We start from the raw sequence: 24,686 nt of genomic DNA, 5'->3' as shown, positions 1-24,686 counted from the left end.
AAATTTATCTGGACAAGCCCAGGGACAGTGTTCTATATACCCACCTGAGGAAGACTACAATTCATAAGCATGTCAACCAAGGGGTAATATACTGTATGAACGATGGTGTAAAATGCCTGGTGAAATGGAAAAAAGGCATCCTGCTGTGATTGGACAGATAAGCTAAACACCCACAGGCCCCACCACATGTACTTTATAATCTAAATTGCAATTTAAAAACCTGTAAAGATTAGCTACAGGTAACTTTGTTGTAAGTGATGGTCTCAATGCAATGATCCCTAATGGCGAGTGTGTATCTCTAGCAACTGTGAGGCGTAGTGGTAAGGCCAGATGTGGGCCTGTGAAAACCTGAATTTATCATCCAAGTCTGGAAAGGTGTTTACCTCTTGTGATAGAGGATAATTCCCCCTCCCTCCATAAAGGTTCCCCTAAAATCCTTGCACCAGCCCTGGATATATATATAGTATATTAAGTGGATATAGAGGCCAAAGGTCATTATTGTTGACCTTATTTGTATGCGGCTACCCAGAATCCCTTGTGGTTGTGGCAGCACCATGAGATTTCTGAGGAAAAAAAAACAAGACTTCTGGCTTGTCTGGTGTCTGTAGATGAGTGTTTAATAATGCTTCTACTACCCCCTTCATTTTAAGTGGAAGGGTTTTCCATCACCTTTACCCACCATTACTTGTGTTATTGGTATTTATTATGCAATAGGGCAGAAATAGGGACTTGTACCATACCATCTAATGACTTCCATTTGTTTTGTTTTTGTTGTGGGGTATATGTGGGGATTACATCTACAGTGTTACAGAATGTACCTATCCGGGGCATGTAGAAGGCAATGAAGGTCTAGGTAAAGTAGAAAACCCTGATCCCCTCACCAATCTTTATAGTGGAAAGACTGGGCAATCTGATCCTTTGCCACTTGAAGAAGACAAGTGGCATTATATAGCTTGAGATTGGGAAAGCATAGCCACCCCCCCCATTAGATCAGCTTTTAGAGACTAATCTTTGTTTTTTTTCCCATCCAAACGAACCTTTTATTCCATTTTGCACAGTCATGTTGGTAAAGCAATTAATGGTGCATATGAAGTTTATAGAAAGAGACATCCAGCTCTTCAGTTCCCAAAAGATTTTAGCAGTGGTTCGCGTTCTGCATTTTAAAATATAACGTAACAGAAATAGTATTATGGACAATTAAAATGCTTGGGTTACCAGTGGTTGAAATATAAACCAGCTTTTTGTGTTGATGTAGAAACTTTGAGTTTGAAATCATCAACATTGGCAATACTGCCTTCTTGTGGCAAGTCCAACATAATGCAGTGCGAAATTATTATTTCTATTTCTATCTTTATGCCTGAAAAACAGAGACATCCAATATAGTTTACTATTGATTACAAAATTATAGTAAAGTAATTAGTAAATACTATAGGTGCTCTGTTGATTACAATTCAGTATGGCAAATTCATCATTACATCATTGATAGCCTTCAGGAGGAGGTCCAAGCCTTTGCGCCAACACATTCTTTACCTTCAATTTTTTACCTACTCCTTATTTCCAGCCTGTATTTCTTGTGTCCCATGAATTGTTACATTTAACTTTTTTGCCATGCTTAGTGTTGCCTCTATGTAATGTTTTGTGCCAATGTATGTTGCCCTAACAGCTAGGTGAAGTAGCATAATATCGCATAAGATCTTATAAGAAAGGTGAGAAATCAGTTTGGTGATAATTAAATAATTCTACATATTGTTACATAAGGCCGAAGACTACATTTGAAAAAGCTAGGGAAAAAATGCTACTATTAAAAGGATTTTTCCATTTCAAATTATCCCATATTCTGATTCTTGTACCCATATGCAAGATAATGGTCTTTTTTCCTTTTAATTTAAATATTGCCCATTTTGAAAGGGATCCAATTAATATCGCATGGAAATTAGTGCATGTATCACAACATTATTGGGCTTGGCAAGTGAGCTTTTGATTATGTCCATTTCCCACCCCTTCAAATATTAACCCCTTAAGGACAATGGGCGGTCCCTAAACCCATTGAAAACAATGCATTTTGAGCCCGTACATGTACGGGGTTTGTCATTAAGGGGTTAATTGAAACTAGCCCTGCCCTCTTGCAATTGCAATACCCATTTCTTGCCTCCTATGACCAAAGGGGAACTGAGATTTCAGGCACACAGGTTTATTTGTGATAACAAAGGCATAACATGGTTGTAAACAACCGCCTAGTGCTAGAAGCTCATGCAGATCAATGAACGCTACAAAAATATTAAATTTAGACTTTACATTAACCTTTTTTTGCTATGTTGATTGAAACAGGTGTGATGTCAGAACTGGCAAATATACATCTGAATAACCTAAATATTAATTCTAAATTATACTAACATAATTAAATTATATCCTTATTATTTCATGTATGAGTTTATTTCAGGTGTGATTTAAACCATGCCTTTTTCCATTCCTTGAGGTCCCTACAAATACACCCTGGAACATGCTTTACCTACATAAAGGAAATATGACTCTTCAGGGATAAAGAACTGGTATCAGGAGCGAAAGAGCCATATCCACATCAACCAGGCACACCAGAAGACCTGCTTTTGCCACAAGATATTTGTAGTGCTACCACCACTACAAAGATTCTGGGTAGGTATATGCAAATTAGGCCAACAATGATCACCTTTTGCCTGGATATATGTTTTATACATGGACCCCTTGGAGCCAAGGTATGCTGTACTAGACAGCCTTTAAATAAAGCCTGGGGCAGAGGTTTAGAAGCCAGATAACCACTTGTGAGAGAAAGTGAGAAAGTCCGTCAGTCCAATGCAATCTTATACAAAATTCAGCATTCATCATTCTTTGTATGGCCAGACTGAATGGACTTGAAGCAGGCAGTGTTTAAATGCTGCCTAGATTGATGAAATCAAAATGGATTGTTTTTGTACTAATGAGAGCAGTACAGTTTTTCTTTGGATTCCAAGTTTGTGATTTGTACAGGCTGTTCATGACACACTGTTTCTAATCTGTCTACACATAATGGTCATTGTAATCAGAAGGGTTTGGGGTATGAAGGATTATTCTTCAAAAGCTGTCTGAAGTCCCTGTGTGTTTCTTTCTTTTCCTTGTAAGCCAAGTGGGAAGATCATTTAATCTCTAATCTTTTTCAGAAGAATACATACATTTGGATTGGCTAAATCTTGTAAACTATGATATTGGCCAACTCTGATTAGGATGGATTTAAAAGAACAATAGAAGCTCAGAAGAAAAAAAAAAAGCAAAGAAAAAACTGTGAAAGGCGTCTACAAACGAGTTTTTCAAAGCTTGCTTAAGGACCCCTCTTATGAAGTGAAAGGCAGAAAGTTATTAAGGAGGTAAAATGCATCCAGCACTTTGTTTCACAGAACTTGCAGGCCTCTTCCTTTCTCTTACTGGTTATCTCTGCTGCCTGGTGGCTTTGTTCATTCCTCGCTGGCTGATTTGCTCTTCAGGTATACTCGTGAATGAAAGCTTTTTTCTAGGTTTGTGGCAAACCTGTGTGATGCATGATATAGGCTCAAGTGTCTGTCAAAATTATGGAACCCTCCTTGGCCTTCCTGTTGAAATCCAAATGGGTCGCATCCTAGTGTGTCTTTCATTGTCTGCCGGTGCCCTGGGATTTTTGTCTTCCATACCCGCATTGACCTGTGTGAAGTGTCTGGACCACAACCAACAACATGTAAGAAGAACCCTAGTCATTTTTGGAGCAGTTCTCTTGGAGCTTTCTGGAATGTTAACTTTCTCCTTTGTGTCATACCTTGCACATTACTCCCTGGAAAAATATTTGGACTCAACTATACCCAAAAGTCTACCCCGTTGGGAATATGGAGATGCTATGTTTTCTGGATGGATTGGTGGATTTCTTTTATTAGCTGGGGGAACAGTTCTTATGATTTCACAACTCTACATTTTACAAACAGTGCCTCAACCAATTAAAACAAATCGAAGTTCTTCTAACATGGAATACGTCTGAAACCATATGGCAAGACAATATTTTAAGTCTTTCAAATTAGGAACTTTCAAAATACAGTTTGTATGCTTCAATTTTTTTTATGTGTTCCATATATTATAGAACATCAACCTTTGCCATTTTTAATGTTTTATCTGCTGAGATATATAACGTTTTCCACGTGTTTGATATTTTACAATGAAGAATATGTGGAAACAATGGCACCCTTTGTCCAAGTAGTTTGCTCACATGATTTTTAAATTAAAAAAAAAATGTGAGTAACAGACAAAGTAGGCACAGCAATTTCCTATTCAGTTGATGATCCGTACATGCCAAAAGTACCCACACAAATGGCATAATTAAATCTCTGATTTTACTTTACATTTGAAAATAGTCTTGTATGAATAGAATCATTGTACCTTCTAACCAGACAATTAGACTTACGCAATCCTACTTATAACATGTTGTTGAGGCTTGATACAGAACGTTGTGGGGCGTATGCTTAAAATTCAAGTACATTTTACCTACAAAAATATTTGGTTTTTCTTTCCATTGTCACCCATGAGGAGTTAACATTACACATTACTGTAGATTTTATGAAAAATGTTATGCTTGCTTTTTCCATTCTGCTATTAACATACCTGATGCAGAAATTATTGTAAAATATGGAACACAAAGACATACTTATATTGCTTAAACTTCTCCACACGTTATAAATATTTACATTTCTTTATCAATTTTATTTTAACCCTAGCTGTATTTTCTCTTAAAAAGTTACTTCAAATAAATGCAAGAGATTTTCAACGCTAAATCCTGAGGTTAGTGAACAAAAAATAATAGCACAAAATATACCTAAAATAAGATGACCCAAAGGCATTGTTATCACAAGATGTTATTTTTTTTAGGATAAACGGTTCAATGCATGGAAGTGGGATTGAGGATAATTGATCCCTTTTGACAGCATTGTGTCAATTAGATATATGATACATATAAAGGTTTCACAAACTGCAGCTCCCTAGAAGTTATTAAACTACAATTCCCATTATCCTCTGCTATCTTATGGTTATGCGAGTTGGAGTTCATTGAACACACAAAAAGTATCCTTCTTCAGTAATTTAAAATGGTATAATATCCGCCAGAAGAGTCATCTCCTTTACTAAATGCTTTAACAGTGTCATTCTGAGAGGCAAAAAGACAGAGCAGCCTTTAGTGGATAGAAAGATATGAGGCAGAGATCAAACAGCTGGTCTGGATTTGACATAAAATCTCTATTGTTAATTTTTTAAAATGTATGTAGATAAAAAATACAAATAAATTACCATTTAAAGCGACCAGTGGAATAAACAGGATAAAAAGTATACATTAATCCACCAAATAAAAAGATCCTGCTAGATTTGCGAGCCTATAAAACTTAAACCTGGTATTCAACAATGTGTTTAGCCTCTTCAGTCCATCTAGTTAATATGATTCTCTCCACTGGGTCCACAAGGAGAGGGTATAGAGGACCAGGCAAGTTGAGGAACACGGCATCCTAAGCTTATTATCAAATAACATGCAAAAATCAACCACTAAGAACAGGTGGGGATACACTTTTAAGAAAAAAATGGCTTCTTTTGTCCATGTCGCCCAACATTCTTGCAGTAGCGTACCTAGCGTGGGGAAGGGGGCGGTCCGCCCCAGGTGCCGCTCATCAGGGGGGTGCCACGGGCTAGGGTGACCACATGTCCCGGAATGTAACCGCTCCGCTCCCCTCATTCTCCTTTGCGAGCGAGAGGGGGTAGATAGTGAGAAGGCAGGGAGTGGGGGATAGATGAAGGGGGTAATAATATGTGTTTTATATTTTGGAAGAAGTAGCCTCTGGGAGGCGAGCCCAATAATACAGTAACTTTTCTGATAATATTAGGAATTCACAGATCCTGCTGGCAGCCAGCTCCAAAATCATTTTATTTGAGAACAAGTCCATAGGCAAAAAATAGGTTGGCTTCCTCCACCTGACACTTTGCATGCTGGTTTCCTTAAGGCCCATGACATGTTGTCTTAGTAGATACCACTTTGCAAGTCTTTAGACCTGTCTCGCTCCTAGAATTGAAGGTAAGTGAACTATGGTATAATAAGATTAGGAAATTCTTCTGTACTTTGTTGAAAAGTAAGAATTATTAGAAGGGTCTAAAAAGTTTATCAGTGTTGTAGCGCCCTCTCTTTCCCAATGAGCAAAGGGAAAATATACCTTAACATTCTGAAAGTTGGGGTCCAGAATAGCTGGAAAAGGAGTGAGTATCTCCACAGAAGTTTGAGTCTCGTTTTCTTCCAAGCTTTAATCACTGAATGCAACATCTACATCAAATGAGGATTGAAAATTAAGGCTACAAATGATATGTGGCCATTTTGCCATATCAAAAATCCTCTCAGCACCTGACATGTTACATAGTTATATATAGGCTGAAAAAAGACATGCGTCCATCAAGTTCAGCCTTTCCTATATCTGTTAATTTGTTGCTGTTGATCCAAAAGAAGGCAAAAAAACCCCGGTTTCGGTGTCAGGACTAGGACTATACCACAGCAGCCACTAATGCCCAGGACAATATTTAACGTAGTAGGGCATGCTAGGGTGGTACAACTGCACCCTGCAGGTATACCTAACTGGGTTTGTTAATGATATGGTTTTAAATTGCATCATGGCGCTAATAGTTGGTTATCATCAAGTATCATGTTTAAGATGGTGGTTAAGGTACAGTAGATGTGATATGAGGTTGAATCATTTTGAAGTATTCTGACATGAAGCCACCTGGTTCCAGGGCTTTGTGAATTTGGGGGGTTTAGTTAATTGAAGGACCAACTTATAGATGTTCATAATACTCTTTTCAAGCTGCATTGATATCAGAAGTGGGTGTTATAATTTTTTTGTGTGCAGTGACTACGCTAATGATACTGTGTTGTCAGTAGCCTGCTAGGTTTATTACCCCACCAAAAAGATGTGTTTTTGGAACATTTTCTGAACATTGTTGAGCTTTTTCCAATATAATTTTGATATAAATATTGTTTGTTTGTTTTGAAGTCTCTCAAAACAGCATATGATTGAGAAGTTATTGCCAAAATAGTTAGACCATGTTGTTTCAAGGTACAAGGAAAAGTTGTTATTTGACTTGGGCGCCGGCCAACTCTTCGTGTTCGTTTTCGTGTTCATCTTCGTGGGGGGAAAAAATCTTCGTGTTCCATGAATATTCGCCCAAACCGAACACAGGAACAGGCGAATATTCATGGAATACGAAGATTTGTCGTGTACATTTTTCGTGGGGTTTTTTTTGTTTCATTTTTTAGAAGGGGGTTAATATGGGGGTTTACGCAGTACGCAGCAGCTTGGCCGCCACGATTTTAAAGGTCCATATGAACAACTCTATTGGTCGCCGGCAGGGGCCTGCTCTGCCATCAACCAATGAAGTGCAGCTGCTCTTCATTGGTTGATGTCAGATGAGCCCCCTGCTGGCGACCCATAGAGTCGCTCATACGCACCTTTAACATCCTGGCGACTCTATTGGTCACCTGCAGGGAGCTCCTCTGGCATCAACAAAAGAAGGAGCTCCCTGCTGGCGACCAACAGAGTCGCTCGTACGGACCTTTAACTACTGACGTCAAAACTTGCCCTGGAGAGAGAACAGGATTTAAAGTTCCATAAGAGCAACTCTACTGGTTGCCGGCAGGGGCCTCCTAGCATCAACCAATTGCGTAGATGATTGTAAGCTTGCGAGCAGGGCTCTCTCCACCTAATGTATCGGTTTGTCTTAGTCTGTCAATTCTTCCCTTGTCATACCCCTTGAATATATGTATTGTAATAAGCGCTGCGTAAATTGTTGGCGCTATATAAATAAAAGATAATAATAATAATAAGGTAGGCTAGAAGGGGAAGGGACCAGGGAGATTATTTGGAGCTTTTAACGAAGACAAACACGAAGATTCTTCGTGTTATGTGTCTTCGTGTTATGTGTCTTCGTGTACGTTTTACTGCCACCATGTTCGTTTCTTCGGTGTTCGGGCTGAACAACGAAAACGCAAATAGACAGGGAACTAACCAACATTCAGGGGAGGACCAAAGGTGAGCCAAATAGGGGTGGTCAGGAAACAATTATATTTTTAATATTGGCTCTGCAAAAAGTGGAAATAACACTAACTGAGGTTAATAAATAATCTAACCTAGAGGAGGTGTAATGTGTGCATAAGAAGAGGGACACCTTCTAAATGAGTAGCTTGCATCTTCCCTATACATTCTGTCCAGCCTAGGGTCTTTCACAGCATTAAAGTAGTTTCTCAAAGTAAGGGCAAAGTATTCTGACAACACTGTTAACAAATGAGAGGAAAAAAGGTAGCATCCATCTTTACCTTTACATTGATGTCCACCAGGGGGGGTGCCAGGCCATCACTGAACAGTTGTTGAGCCACGTTTAAAACTTAAGTCTCCTGACGTTTCTTCAACTACAGAATAGATTCTATGTGATTTATATAAAGTCTGGAATGTAAGTTTCCACAGAGACAATCCAACGTCTTCTGGAAACCATTCCCTGAAGAGTTGAAGCTGTTATAGCTGCAAAAGGGGGACCTATTTAGGTGTCCCAATACTTTTGTCCATATACATAACTGGGAACTTGTGGGATCCAGTTATGGTCTATATAGTGTGTATAAATATACATTCTGCACTTCATTTGAGTATTATTTTGACCATTTAACCACAATTTGTAAAACTATAGATAGCATTATATAAAGATGACAATCAGCACCTCCAGCTTGCAAAATTTAAGGTTGGTGAGTTGAATGAATGTTGCATTCCTATATTGTATACTGTTTTATTGAACTACAGTGCCCCCTGCAGGTTGATAAAAGATGAATGGAGTTGGTCTACAAACTTGGTTGTAACTAGAAACCATCTGTAATGCTAAAAGTTTCCTCAACAAAAAACTTCTGGGGGTACATTTGCCATCAATAATAGATTATTCTCTTTAGAGGAGCCCGTGGAATTCTAAACAGATTATACTTAATAGCTATGCATTGTTAATGATTGGAATTGTCATTAAAAAAACATTAAGGAGGAGAAATGAATACAAAGGATACACACATGGGGGTGATTAGTCAAACTTTATTGGTATTGCAAGTTTTTTTTAGTAGAGGGATGTAGGTAGGGTACTGTTGCATCAGTGTTGTTTATTGTGTTAGCTGTTGTTCTTTTTCTGTTTTTTTTTCTACCCTAGTTTGTAGATATAATGTCTGACTCTGCATGTGCTGAGTTTCACCTCTTTTTGTTTACACCAAATTTGCGTATTTTGCTGGTGTAAGTTTTTAATACAAGACAAAATGTGCACAGAGAAGTACAGTCGCTGGTTAACTACCATACCTGGGAACTCTCAGGGTTTTTCTTTCAATCTTCGGTTAAAGGGGCAAAATCTCAGGGTCACACAGTCTGGAGTTGACTCATACATCATGTTGATCTGATGATATCTAAGACTCCTAAATGGTGCTTTTGCTACTAATATGTCATTATTGATATGCCTCTTTGAATGCATGTTACTCAATTGCATGTATCTTTAAATAATGACAGGTGAGAACAGGTATTAGTATTAGCTGGTTAATACATTTGAGTCACTACTTAGAATCTGCACGTTGGACTGTTAAAGGGTTAATTTTTAAGGAGTCCAAGCATCGGCTCATTGAGAATGTTCACAGGTATGCTAATTACCTGTGTTACCTAGATATAGAAGTGAGCTGCACCAGGGCAATCACCGGCACAATGCATATGAAATTATAGGTGTCTTGTTCCAAGCCGCTCACATTGCTGTTGTCAAGACTTTCCTGTTCCCTAAGAATCACAGCAATGAGAAAACAAAATAATCCTCTTTTCTGTCATTTGTGCAGCTCTAAAGTTTATTTGACCTTATAATATATCAATGAATATTGTCATTCTGTAGAGTTGATGCCCAGCATTAAAGGTTTTACGTTACAATAATTTTATTGTAGTGAGAGCATCACAAATTACATGTGTAAGCATGAAAGGGCAACTGTCATTGTCCCTTAGTAACAATTCTTACACCAATGAACACAATATTAATAATGTTGTTTTGCCCTTTAATTAAAAAAAATACCTCTTATTTTCTTCAAATGCCCATAGCGTGTGTTTAGATAGATATGCATTTTTCTGTAGAAAAGGGTTTAACACACACACATATAAACCTAGGGGACTGTATATCTACTTGTATTTGGTGCTTTGTGGTCGCAGGGAGGTTCTAGCCCACATTTTTTTTAATTGAAGAACCGAGGTCAATGCTTCACTATAAAACAATGAAGAAAACGTGATCCAGGTTTGAAAACGTGCCAGTAGGGCCACAAGGGACACCAGGTGCCCTTCTTCTTTACTTCAGGCCGCACTCCCCAAAGTGATATGAGGCTCCTTGCTATCCTCATCGGCCAAAAGGCTTATAGGAGGGCCGGATCTTCTTCTGAAAACTACTATTTGAGGGACACTAGCTCCCTCTTCACCAGAAAAACAGGAACTTTTATGGGACCTGGTTCCATAATGGCATTTTCGGTGTACACAAAAGCAAATATAATTTTCAGTGCTCGTCTGATTAACGTAGGGGCTGAGGAAGCTGCAGCTCCAGGCTCCTACCTGAAAATAGGCAGGGCCGGCCCTGCTATGGAGCAGAGTGAGGCAATTGCCCCAGACGACACTTTTGAAGAGGCGGCACTTTGCCACCCCAAGCAGTTTCGTATCTAAAAAGGGGCGGTCTGTCCCGGATGCAACGGGCTCACAGCTTACTGCTGTGGCGCTCGCGCATTGTATGAGGGAATGTTCAGCAGGAACGTGGGCGGGAATAGAGTTCCCTCATACGATGCTCGGCAGGCTCCCTGACCAGTGAAATCTGCAAGACAGGTAAAGGGGGTGCAGGAGGCTAAATGGGCAGTGGTGGTGCAGTTAGGCTGCTAAATGGGCAGCGGTGGCACAGTTAGGCTGCTGAAGGGGCAGCGGTGGCACAGTTAGGCTGCTAAAGGGGCAGCGGTGGCACAAGCAGGCTGTCATAGGGGCAGAGACCTACCACGTCCATGTATAGACCTGGCAGTGGTGCCAGGTCTATTTTTTTGGAATACCCTAGTCGGTAAGGCAGCATGAATGCTCACCCACACAACAGCTTTCTACCTAGTAATAACTCTGGTCTACAACTTTTTAGTCACTTCCAATGGCTCTCTTTTTGAAGATTATGGTCACTCTTTTTTCGCACCATTTAGCAGCATTTACACCTTCTTAATTGTATTTCCTAACATACTTTGCAAATCTGCCATAAAACCATAAAACAACAGTCAAACACACTGGTTTCTTCCTATCCAAAAAAGGCCATACATCCTCGAATTGTTACCAGTCGCATACCGTACCATGCACCCAGCCAAGGTATCTTTCAAACTATTTAACCAACCGAAATCCGGCATCTTCATTGCACCATTCATCCTATCTTTCATATTCTCACGTCACAATTTTTCTATTTTCTAATTCCAAAAGAACACAAACCACTCTTACCTTTTGGTAATAGTAATTGGCCATGTCCAGGAGGCCAGCCTATTGGATCTCCATACCCACAATAGCGACACAAGGCAGAAGCAGGATTTATTTAGAAAAGGCCGAGACATTTATTTAGCAAATGTCACGACATAACTTTATTTAAGCATTTTGTATAACATTGTGTAACAATCTATACAATCTTATGCAAATCTGCATACTGAACCCAACTAGGGTTCCCATCTTTAAACTGAAGACTGTGACAACATTACGCCCCTTCAACCGAATACCACCGGTCGTCCGACCGTGAACTTCACCGTGAACATCCTTTTAACCCTTACTAAGGGAGGGCATTAGATTTAAACTCTAACCTCTTTCCAAACATTTCAACCTGCTACTCCCAGTAGACTTTAAACTCCTTCAAGGGACTCCTCCGCCGTCACCAAAGAAAAAACACCCCGCAAGGAAACAGAAAAAAAAGGCAAAGGAAAAAATTAGGGAAAGGGTCGGTGAACTTTCTCTTGTGGTGTTCAAACAACTACTGGTACAGTATACACAGTACTACATGCTATTGACAAATGCTCCATGTAACCAATTACTTACAAACTCTTTCCACCGCTCCCTGGAATATCCACACCTTTCACAACTTTAACTCTCCTAATACACTGCAGCAAAGGCTCAATCACACAAATAAATATGCGACAGTGGACTATCAGTCAACAATCTATTCACAAAACTTTTAAGCCTATTATACAAATATTTGATCCAATTCAGTAGTCTACCAGGTACTCATGCACTACCCTATCATACGCTTTTCAAAATCAAACATAGCTGCTGCAACAGACTGCATTTTCTCCTTCCAATACCACACGGCATCTCTCAAACACTTTTAATTCTCACTTATTACAGGCACCGCTCACCCACTAACCCTTCAGCCAAATCTTTCAGTCTATTTGCTACCAAGATTTGCTTCAATCTGCTTCCAATTTTCAAAATCCATTTTCTCTTCTTTCTTAAATAACAACAAAATCATCCCTTTTCTCATTCATTTCACTAATTCACCTTTCTAAGCGTATAGTAAATACATCCAGGAAATCATCCCAAATCACATGCCAAAAAGCACAGGGGAATTTAATCGATAGATCATTACCCATTACCAGCTGTTTTATTTTTTGAAAAGTTGTGATTATATTCTGCACTTCTGTTATGCATTCCTTTTCAAACATTCTTTATTTAAATTTTTCATTTTGTTTTCAATTTTATTTAAAAATCCTCTACCAACAAACTATTAACCTTCTGCACAGCATACAGGTTATCATAAAACTTGCATACTTCAGATACAACATCCTCTTTGCCTCCAACTAAATTCCCATTAGCATCTCTTACAGTATATTCTCCTTCCTATCCTTCCTTGCATATGCTTTCTTAAAAAAAGAACTTGGAACATTTCTCCCCCTTCTCAACACTATAAACCCATGCTTAAAATATAATCTGTCTACCTCTATCTATCATGCAATTCCTTAGCTGCTCTTTAGCTTCCTCAATCTCATCGCTCACATTAAACCCCACATTCTTCAATTAATGCAAATAATCCAATCTCAACCTCCAATTCCTGTGTTCATTCCTTGTCTTATGTGCATCCATCCTCCCCTGAAAAACTGCTTTGACTTAACTTGTATCCATCCCTACCATTTACTCAAAGCACTCACGCCATCTCTTGAAGTGCTTCACATACCTAGATCTAACATCCACATCATCTAACAAACAGACATTCAATTCACAAACACCTCTTCTATATTTAGTTTTCAGAGTAAAACGTACCCGGTCATGTCAAACATACATCACCTGAAAAAGATACTTTGTCATACACCACTTCATTCTCAGTCACACCCACGGAGACAGAAATAAAATCAATAAACACAACCTTTTCCACTATAAAAAGTAAAACATTCTTCACACTTTCATACACTCTCGGTGGAATAAAAGACCAAAATCCTCCACAATTCCTTTTCACTCTTTCCGTGAACTATCTACACCACCTCCTTCTCCAACACCCATTCTACCTCCTTCCCTAATAATGCAGTTGAAAAGTAGGTTCACTTCCTGGCAAAAACATCCTAAACTGCTTAAAGACTCCTTTTACTAATCTCCAGTGGAGCATATAAATGTATTATTCTGAAGAATATACCCTGATATTTAAAGAAAACACTCAAAGTGTCTCCTTTTCCACCTCTATTACCCACAAAATAGTAAATAAGTTACTTTTAAACAAAACCCCCACCCAACTGTTCTTACCCAAACTCAAACAAAGCCCCTTAGTCCAAACTGCTGACCATGGTGCTTCATTTCAAGTCTTTGGTGTCCAGTCAAATTTAAAAGTGTGTCAGACTGCACATTTAATACTCCTTACATTCTGGCGATATGGATGGCCATTCATAAAGAGTTTAGCACGGAGGCTCATTCCCCTTAGGTGATCTCTTTCTTTGCGCTAGCTTCATGCCAAGCATTCCTGCCCTTTAAGAAACTGCTTTCTCGTTAAGATACCCCCTTGCGGTCTGACGACTCTGAGAAGGAGAAGGGTGAGAGACCTCTGTCAGCACAAACGTCATCTTCTATATAAATGCGCGGGATGTCAGCTGAGAGTTTTTACATCGATTCCGTCTTTCATCTCCATCGCTGCATACTGGCAACTCCTTGTCCTCGAGCTTGAAGGATGACATCTCCAAGTGCTCTCAAGTCTCCCGGGATCAGAAGTGTCTCCTTCCAGGATCGCGCAGTCTGGGTCCTCGGCTCCCGGCATCTCTGCCACAGTGCACTCGGCACTGTCCGCCTGAGTCTCCTCAACTGCTACAGATGGCATGACACCTGAAGCCTTCTTGGGCTTCCATGACCCACACCTCCTCACATGTGGGGAGCAACTAGTTAGACCTTTTGCGAAATAACTAGGGGCACTGTTTAGGAGCAAAATGCTCCTCAGAATCACATAAGATACAGATTTTTCAATTTGTGCATTAAGAAGCAAGACGGGACCAACTGTACTGTCTTCAGTACTGTGTTCAGCAAAACTTGGGCTGCTCCCCAAGGATAAAACAAGTGACCATTTCTAAAAAAAAAAAAGTTGATATATTACCCCACCAACTCCAATATCATTCTCCTTTATTCCAGAATTTGCACTTTCCATTATTAGTGCCATATTAATATTTGCAATATTTGATTCTGGATACATTGTTTGTGTTGGGTACACAGAATTTTTGGGTCGCAATCATATCGTTCAAGTTGTATACCTTCCAGTATTTCCTCATAGGAGCTACCTAGCTCCCCCCTCGCCAAGAAACCGGGACCGGTTCCACCATGGCGTTTTCAGTACATAAAAAGATCTGTTTACTTCCGTGCTCTGTGACTGTGTATCATATTCCCCAAGGGAGCACATGCACAGAGGAAGGTGGTAGAAGAATAACAGATTTTGCTTGCTTGTGAAACAACCTCCAGGTGCTCAATTCGAGGACGAATTCCTGGTCTACCACACCAACCCCCAACCTATACAGCCCACGTATATACTGAAGGAGCAATCTAGTCACCTAGTCCCCAAAATATTATTATTTTCATTGCAAAATTTACTACAATGTGCATTTACCATTTAAAGTTAAATATTGAAATAGGAAGGCATGAGTGAAGGGGAACTGAAACCCTGCGGTTGGATACTAATAATGATATACAATAGCTGATAAAGTTTGGGAAATTGTGTTTAATATCATTGAATTTTTAGGTAATATCACATTTTCAGGATCTTAATAAATCATAATTTTTCTCTTTCAAAAGTGCTGGTTCTGGTAGTGAAACTTTTTCCCTTTAATTAATAAATGGTAATGCTTTACCTATGGATAAAATAGTTTGAAATGCCAGCAAGTATACGTATGTATACAGATCTTAAACATAACTGCTGTTGATCCTATTATAATAAGACACAACATGTTGCATACCTAATCCCCCCCCAACATTTTTTCTGTTTTTTTTTTTTATAAGTTACAAATATTAAAATAATAATAAAATAAGGCATATGGAATAAAGAAAGCCAGTTACATATTTGCTAATCTTGTATGCCATTAAAAAAATTACACAACGTATAAACAATAATTTTGTGCTTTTTTGAGACAATTTGCTTTTAAACTTATATGTTTGGCTTTGAAGCTCAAATATATATACATATATATATATATATATATATATATATATATATATCCTTGTCTCAGAATACTTCTTTGCAGTCATAAAGTGACATTAAATTTAAATATTTGTATTTACAGCATATAAAAATACAGCATTAAGGAAGAATTAAAGCTTTTCATCTAGCTCAGACTCATAGGCTTCATTATAAATTCCATCACAGTTAAGTACAGGTTTTGTAAAATGTTTTCTAGATGCAAGACTTAAAGATTTTGAGGAGAACCTCGAGGACATGCTCAAACTGTCTGAGAATATGGACTCTTCCGGTGAAAGTGGAGAAACTTTAGAAATAAGTGTGTCGGGTAATCTGTACGAAAGAAAGAAGGTCCCACTTAAAAAAAGTAAGATTGCAGAAACAATCCCAACAGGAATAGCAGCACCAACTTCCTGGGTTTCTGGGCTAGATGGCATATCATATGTACTTGGAAAAGATATACCATAATTATTTATAACAGAATGCAAATTCCAAGCAACTGGAATTATGATACAAAAACTGGATAGTAAATTGAGGATTCCTCCTACAGTAAACCAGTAATGGATTAGAGTGATACGGGATGATCCTTGATAAACATTTCTTAGTCCACAAGCAGCAAATGCTTTTCCTGTTGCCCCCAGAATGATAGCCACCACCATAAGACCTTGAGCAACAAAAATCTCGACTGGTATGAAGGAGTCTGTGACGCTGAATTCTTGACAGTACATTATTTCTTGGTTTGGAGACACCAGAACTTGACTGAAGAAACATGTCCTCCATATCCCAATCCAAGCAATTCCAGAGGTAATGATGGTGGTGTTAGCCACGTGCCACACTCTCCATTGCACAAGTCCAGTTGTTACAGAACTTAGAATCCAGCCTACAGTAGCAAAGGCAAATCCGGCAAGTTGAAGGTGAGCTGTGTGAGCCAAGTAGGGCATGACCTGGGGATCCTTACTTGTTTCTGCGAGGTCACTTAGCCATGTGCATCAACAAACTGACACTGAAAAAGAAAAGAAAATCACTTAATATGAGGAAATCGGATTCATGCATAACAGAAGTCGACTTATAGACTATTTCTGTTTACCCCTTACAACATATACCATGTGTTTTGTAGTTTGACACTTCCAGTTGCCAAGGAGCTAAAGAAACAGGTCTGGACTGTCCATTTGCCGTTTCCACCCTATGGGTATAGTACAGAGAGATTATGTATGTTGTGTATAACATGGCAACTGTTAAGCATGTTACAAAGCTTTGCGGATGGTTGTTGTATAATTATGACTTTGCCGCTTCTAATGTTTCCTTTCTAAGAATGACAGCTAAATTAATAAAAGCTAATCTGGAGCACGGGAAGAAAGATGAATAACAAGATCAATAACTAACCGATCCTTTGACCAACAAAGCTTTTGTGTATTGTAAAAGTGGACAAATCTGTGGGTCCAGATGGGTTACATCCAAGATTTTTTAACCCTTATGTATAGCGTGGAGGAAGGTAGAGAGGGGACATGTGATAGAAACATTTAATTACTTAAAGAGGTTTAACAAATTATGGGAAGGAAATGTGTTTTGGTGAAGAAATGATAGAACTAGAGACCATAACCTCCACTAGAGGGTCAGAGGTTTAGATGTAATGTAAGAAAATGTTCTTTAACAAGAGTATTGAAGTGGTAAAGGCTAATACTGTGAGGAAAATGACACATGCATGAGCAAAAAAGCTGAATCTAAGACAAGGACTTAGAATTTCGGTCTGAGTGTATATGGTCAAAATTCCCCACAGAAAGACTTCAAAATCGTTTGGAAAACCTTCCCAGAAGAGTGGGAGCTGTTATAACAGGGACCCAACTATATTAAAGTCTACGTATTTAGAATGCAGTGTCATAAAAAGTCCCTGTTAATGGTCAGGTGTCCCAATACTTTTGTCCATATAGTGTATCACAAACAAAAAAAGAACCTAACAAAGATCCATCACATACACTTTGCACTTATATATTCACACTTTTTAAAGGCCATAAATTATGGACTTAAAGACCTAAATGTATATCTTTCTCCCAGAAGGACCAAATGTCTTGACATTTTTGTTTGTTTCTTTTAGTAAAATAGAAAAAATCTTCAGAATTGCAATGATGGCTAATTTGAGACCTGATTTCATTCCAAGATGGAATCTCTCGTTTCTTCCAGAGTCTCACAAGAAAAATCTTAATTGCTAAAAAAATATTGCTACCAAAAACATGATTAACTCTCAAACAGTAAATTTAGATGAAATAAAACTTGGTAGAGAAGTCAAGAAATAATGGTTAAAGATAATGCATATTTGGATCTTTTGTCTGTGAGTAGACATAACAAATCACAAGAGCACCATATAGGATATTGGTTCTCCTCTGCTCCATGGCACCAACAATATAGACGGGACGTACTAGAGTAGAATCTATGAATCTCAGCAGGGATGATTGGTGAAGAATCTTATAATATAATTTGTGTAGAATAATACAATAAACTGCTTTTCTAGTAGAGCTCCATGTTCTATGCCATTTTCTAATAACGATAGAAATTTAGAAATAAGATTAAATTGAATACATGTGCAGAGAAAATCGTCCAATATTGTCAAGTCTGCAATTAGATTAGATAATAAAACACTTCAAATTTTTGCATAATTGAAATCAGATCTGGAAAACGTAAATATCACTTGTAATTCGTCAAAAGATAAGATCTGATTATCAAAATGTAAACATTCAAATGTTGACATCCCTGACTTTCTGGTCCCAGAGATCCAAACTATCCATATAAATACGTGAAACTGTAATAGGAGTTGCCCAGGTAATGCAATGAGAGATAGGAACGAGATTTATACATAGCTTTAATGATATGGTTATTATTGGATTCACTATCTTGAGTTTCTTGCAGGTATTTAGATTGACCTCATAAAACAAATATGGATTAATTATGTGGCAATCAGATCATTAAATGCAAAGCAAGGCAACATTTTATACCAAGCCAAAAAATTAACAGACGGCTCTCATGGAGTTTATAAATACTTTGGTGGGAATGCTGGTTTCTTCTAGGTAGTTTAAATCTACTGATTGTCTTAAATGTGAACAAATTAATTACTCTATTTGACCAGTTGATATGACTATACTTTAACAGCTCATTAGTGTTTGGGACAAAGTATAGACATCCTTGGGTTTTTGCTAAATGTAATTTGTGATTTGAAAACATACTAAATTATTTAATTATAGATTATTATCAGGCACAAAAGTTTCTGGAGAGGTAAAGCAAAACACCATACGCATACAAAGAGATCATGTATGATTGGGTGTCTATTTCTATACTCTTAACAATAGATGAATTCCTGATTAGTGCGGCAAGTGGTTCAATACTTAATCCATACAAAAGGGGAGCCAGGGGACAACCTTGCCGTGTTTTGTTCTTAATGTAAAAGAAATCATAATTCAAGTAAAAGAGACAAAGCAGCATGGTTTTACTGCAGGGAGATCATACCAGAACAATTTTATTGAGTCCTGAGGGTGGAGCAGTATATGTTGCATAGTTTGATATTAGTAAAGCATTTGATAAAACCACACAGTAAATTAATCCATAAATGGTACATTGGGACTAGACTAAAAAGTAGTTGAGTGGATAAGATGTTGGTCGCAATTAATTGAATACATTCAAAGGAGGAACGTGCTACTAGTGGGGTTCCTTTTAGGTCAGCCTGCGGGCCAGTTCTATTGCATATGTTTTTCAGTGATATTATTAATGATCTTCAAATCAAGGTAAACCTGTTTGTGGATGACCTGAAGATTTGTAACAGGTTTGACATACTGGATGGGATAAATCGAACATCAAATCTTTTATGAAACTAGCGTAACATTGGTGAGACCTCATATAATACTGTGTCCAGTTCTGGAGGCCATGGCTCCAAAGGAAATAAGAAAATAATTTAGAGAGAATTAAAAAAAAGGTGCCACTAAAATGGTTCATGGCCTTACTGACAAAACGTACCAGGAAATACTTACAAATGTTAATATGTACACCTTTGACATTCAGTTTATAAAGTCCAAGAGGCTAGACATACAAGAACTAGATGGCAGAGATGGTAATAAATACGTGGATTAGTCATCTACTTATGCCTGCAATATGATCTGCCACTGGAGCAGCAGTATCAGTAAGCTTGTGGCCCTCCTGGCCCACTAGACATCTGGGAAGTAGTACAGGCAAACATACTGTAGTAAAGGAATTCAAGAAAGCTTGGGCTGTGTATAAAGTTATAATAATAATGGCAGGTCATGAGATCAAATTGTGGATGCCACCGTGCAGTAAACCTGCTACCTGCCCTAGGTCTAAATTTAATTGGCCTTAAGCTAATTGCACTGCTACTCATACCTGGGAACTTCTGGGCTCCGGCTACCCGGAGCCTTCCCTTGCGGGACGCAGCTAGGACTGCACACTGACGTCAGCAGGCAGTCCCACTGACGTCTGTGGGAGGTCCCGCTGACGTCGGAGGCATTCCCGCTGACGTTGGGGGCGTTCCTGCTGACGTCGGGGGAAACACCCCCATTTAAAGGAAAAATGGGCGGGGAGCGGGGCATGTCAAGACCCTGCACCCGTGCCCCGAAGGATGTTTGTGTTACCTAGGGTCACTTAGCTGTGTTCTTAAACTCTGTACAGCCAACATAAGGTCACAGATAACATAATTTTACTTCCAGCAGGTTCTAATGACATTATTAGATCAGTGTTGCCACATAACACTCCAGTGTCACCTTACGATATCTGTGGTTCAATTGATATTTTTGACAGCTATAGATCAATAAATTATGCAATGTTTCACAACAGAAAACAAATGAACCTTCGCAATTGTTTTAAAATTGAGAAAAGGCTACTTGTGGATTAAAAACAGCACTTTTTCACGACATGTTCACTGTGGAATAAATCATGTTTTTTTTTCACAAACATAAACACATATGCAAATGCCTTTGTCTTTACCTGCCTGACAAATCATACCTCAATTCTTAATGATTTTATATTTTTATTACACTAGGAAAAATGTGCTGTATTTTGTGACGTGTTTGTCTCCTCATTGGTTAATACTACAGCTCATATTTCATTTTATGACTTTACCTTTTGCAGAGTTTTTACAAAGAAGGGAAATGACTGGTAAACAGTGTGATGATTGCCATAAAATCTTGGGTATAATATACACCTGTGCATAATACGCAAGTTTAACTTTAACTTTGTAGGAAAAGAATGTATATAATTCGCACCCACCAGATTAGGTTACTGACTCATCAATGCTCAGTGACCTAAATAATTATTAATCATTGATTAGATAACAATTTCCTAGTTTAAAAATGATATATGTATATTAATATATACTGTATTTGCTCGATTAGAAGACGACCCCCCAAATTTTTAATATTAATTTAGGAAAAAAAGAAAAAGCCTGAATATAAGACTACCCTATAGGAAAAAAAGTTTTTCTAGTAAATATTGATTCACATGTAAACTATTTTTTTCATATTTATTAAAAACTATGACTTTATTTCCTTTTATTTGCCACTCTGCCCCAGTTATGCACATCTGCTCCCCAGATATGCCTTATATGCCACTCTGCCCCCCAGAAATGCCTTATACCCCTATATGCCACTCTGTCTCCCTAAGAACCCACTCTGCCCCCAGAAATCCCATTTAACCCCCTATTTGCCACTCTGCCCCCCAGATATGCCTTATACACCCATACATGCCACTCTGCCTCCCTGACATGCACTTTAACCTCCTATTTGACACTCTCCCCCAGATATGTGCTCCATCATAAAAGCCCTCAGAGGAAGTGCAGGCATGCCTTTTAACCCCCTATATTCCACTCTGCCTCCCTGATATGCCTTTTAACCCCTACATTCCACTCTGCCTCCCTGATATGCATTTTAACCCTTATATGCCTCCAGAAAATCATTGAAACCCCCCCATGCCACTCTTACCCCCCCCACTTACCAGTGCATCCCTTTACTTGTGACCCATGCTTCAGACTCCCTGGTATCTAGTGCGGTAGCCGGTGGAGGTCTGTACGATGCAGACCTCCACTGCTGGGCCAATACTATCACCGAGGCTTCTGAGACTGAGCGCCGGCATCACATGATCTTCCGGTGCTCCACCATAGAAGCCCTGGCCGAATTGCCGACAGCAGTGGAGGTTGTCTGTGCGCACCCCGCAAACGTTCACCGGCTACAGGATACGCACAGACGCGCTGCTGCTGGAACTTCCACCATGGTGGCTGCCAGAGAGGAGGATCTGAGTCCCCTGCAGCGCTGCGGGGGATCTGGATCTTAATTTTGTAGTTAGACCTCTATTTGAGGTCTGATTAGAAGACGACCTCGAATATAAGACGATGGTTATTTTTCAGAGCATTTGAAAAAAACCTTGTCTTTTAATCGTGCAAATACGGTATATATATAATATATATACAGCATTATACTTGAGATTTGGCAATAGTTATCCAATAAGATTTGAATGGTTTTTCTTACCAGAGTGAAAGATGTAAAGAGGAATGAACACCAGTTTATTTAAAAAAATAAGCATTCATAAAATTATAATTCTATGAAATCTGATATTTTAATTGATGTAAATCATTTATTGCACAGAATTTGAATGATACTGTTTACATCATGACAAGTGAAATATTTAAATAAATTATTGTGTGCGTTATCACAGAACCTTTTTTTTTCAAATTTGGGCATCCTTGGACCATGTCCTATGTTTGGGACATTTTGAAAGCCATTCAGTTCAATTTACCCCCATCAAATCATATATTTTTAAAAACGAATCACACCAGAGTATTTTAAATAGTAGTATTTTACATATGCGGTTCTTACATATAGTACTGCATAAGGGGTAATAATATATTAACTAATATTAGGTCCCAAACAATCTTGGCACTGGTTCCCAGATAGCTGGGCAACCTGGAGGGTCAAGATGGCTATACATTACCTTGTATATCCAGAAGGTTTGGAGAGGTTTTTAATGATGCCATTAGCATTGTGAGTACCCAGAATCTAAGACATTCTAGCACATCAATTGGGGTCCATGGCTTCTTTGCCAAAAAAAGAATAAAGGCTAGTAGCAGGGAACTGCTGGGTGTAAAGGTTAGATTGGGAGAAATTGTCCCCTACTCTTCAGTAGTACTGCCATGGCTGCTTGTGGCAGGGGACCCAGCAGCCACAGAGTCAGTGGCCTGAGAATCTGAGACCAAAAAGGCATACGCCTCCTCAGTGCTATACGCTGCATCATACTAAAAATGTTTAGACAAAAATTAACCCCTAGTAGGTAAAAAAGGGCCGTAAGCAAAAAAAATTGTTTGAGCACCAGTGTTTTATATTTGCTTGGAACTGGATGGGTCTCCTTATGAAGTCATGGCAACGTCACTGGGCAGCTATTTTTAAGTTTTATTTTTTACATTTTCATTATTTTTTTAATTTTCTTTTATTTTTTACACATTGTATTGTGATGTCCCCTTATGATGTCATGGTGAAATCACTAGAGTGATATTTATATTCATTTATCAGACACCACTGTGTTTCTCATACAGCAGAGATAAACAGGGTTTGGAAGTTCTATAGTAGTAATAACTTCTTAAATATCCCACAACTTCATAATTTTTGCATTGTAACTTTTTATACATCTAACAAGAGAAACCTGAAGACAAAAGCAGCCTACCCTATCAAAGTGAAACGTTCTATAGAAAACTGATTCTAGTGCAATTTTTAGGATGTGGTCTTATCATCGTTGCAGTAGCTTTTTTCAGGCTGATTGGATAAGCCCACTTTTCAAACTTTGCACCAGAACCACTTTTACATATATCCATTTGGGCAACATAATCTTCCATATTTTCCCCTGATAAATCTTGCCCTTTGGTTTCCATCTGTCAATATTGTTGTATAGTTTAGTATGATACATTTTTAGATTTCTGACATTGATAGAGAGTTTTTGTAAAAAAAAAAAAAAAAAAAAAAAGATCCACAAGATATCTGTCATTGGTTAATTTTTTAATTGCATAACCTTGGAGTTTAGCAATCAAGGATTTTTATACTTTTTATACGCAAGCACGTTGATGTAATCTACATTCTGTATGTAACTGATTACTGAACATTTTACAGCTTAGTTCTGCAACACAATAAAAATAAAAGGTATCTAATAAAAATATAACAAAAATACATTTAAAAATCACTTACAATTTGATGTGTTCTATCATGAAACCGCTGGGAACTGACCGGGACCGGGAAACGCTATCACTAAAGATTGTTCCACACAATGCGCCTTCAGGAAGTACAATACAGGTACCAGGCAAAAAGCACCGCTCCTTTTCTCTAGCCCACAAAGTCAACAGAGATGTAATTCAGTTAATGATTACCATGACATAGAAATGTTGTCACTTTTATATATGTTTTTTCTTTATATCACTCAGAGGCTAGTAATGTGTGTAAGGATCACCAGATAACGCACGCCATTGTATTTGGCCCGAGCACTAAAGAACAAACAATGCACTGGAAAAGTCTCTCCCCAACGTCATGTGCAATAAAATATGTACTTGCAAAGATATAGAAAGCTGATTGAAAAATACTGTTTTGATAAACTCCAGGAACAAAGCACAGTGTAATAGTAGTAGTAACAATAATAATAAAATGAATCTTAAGGAGCTTTTACTACTAGTGTCTAAATGATAATTTTTGTTTGCACATGTTCATTTTTAATAAAATTGGAAAATGAAAATTCAGTTTTTCCCATTGTGCATGCAGAGTAAGTCATACTTACAAGGTGTCCTTCCATTGAGTCAGTAGGAGTTCATCTCTCATACATGGAACAGAAGTCTAAATTTCCTTCAATAAATTCCAATAAAAACTAAAATAAGAAATAAAATCTGACAAAAAATAAAGGCATGTATCAAGCTGATTTGTGCATTCTACGTCTATCTGTAGCAA

General features: G+C 38.3%; 2 protein-coding genes across 3 annotated transcripts; one reads left to right on the top strand and one right to left on the bottom strand.

Moving 5' to 3' along the window:
• The first annotated feature begins 3,382 nt into the window (after positions 1–3,382).
• Positions 3,383–4,066, top strand: LOC128474460 (putative claudin-24). Its single transcript, XM_053456803.1, has one exon. It carries the CDS (start codon positions 3,383–3,385, stop codon positions 4,013–4,015), a length of 633 nt encoding a protein of 210 aa, XP_053312778.1. The 3' UTR covers positions 4,016–4,066.
• An 11,459-nt stretch (positions 4,067–15,525) lies between these two features.
• CLDN34 (claudin 34) lies at positions 15,526–24,066 on the bottom strand. Of its 2 annotated transcripts, XM_053456875.1 has the most exons (3): positions 23,940–24,027; positions 20,979–21,017; positions 15,526–16,723 (listed from the first exon to the last, which is right to left on the bottom strand). In XM_053456875.1, the coding sequence occupies exon 3, from the start codon at positions 16,659–16,661 to the stop codon at positions 15,855–15,857; it is 807 nt and encodes a 268-aa protein (XP_053312850.1). In that variant the 5' UTR covers positions 16,662–16,723; positions 20,979–21,017; positions 23,940–24,027; the 3' UTR covers positions 15,526–15,854. The 2 variants fall into 2 exon arrangements, with proteins under 2 accessions (XP_053312850.1, XP_053312849.1); XM_053456874.1 differs by lacking the exon at positions 20,979–21,017 and having other exon boundaries at positions 23,940–24,066.
• Between the last annotated feature and the right edge of the window lie 620 nt (positions 24,067–24,686).

This window comes from Spea bombifrons, chromosome 2 (assembly GCF_027358695.1).
Source record: "Spea bombifrons isolate aSpeBom1 chromosome 2, aSpeBom1.2.pri, whole genome shotgun sequence".
Classification (NCBI taxonomy): domain Eukaryota; kingdom Metazoa; phylum Chordata; class Amphibia; order Anura; family Pelobatidae; genus Spea; species Spea bombifrons.
This window is presented reverse-complemented; position numbering and strand designations above follow the sequence as displayed.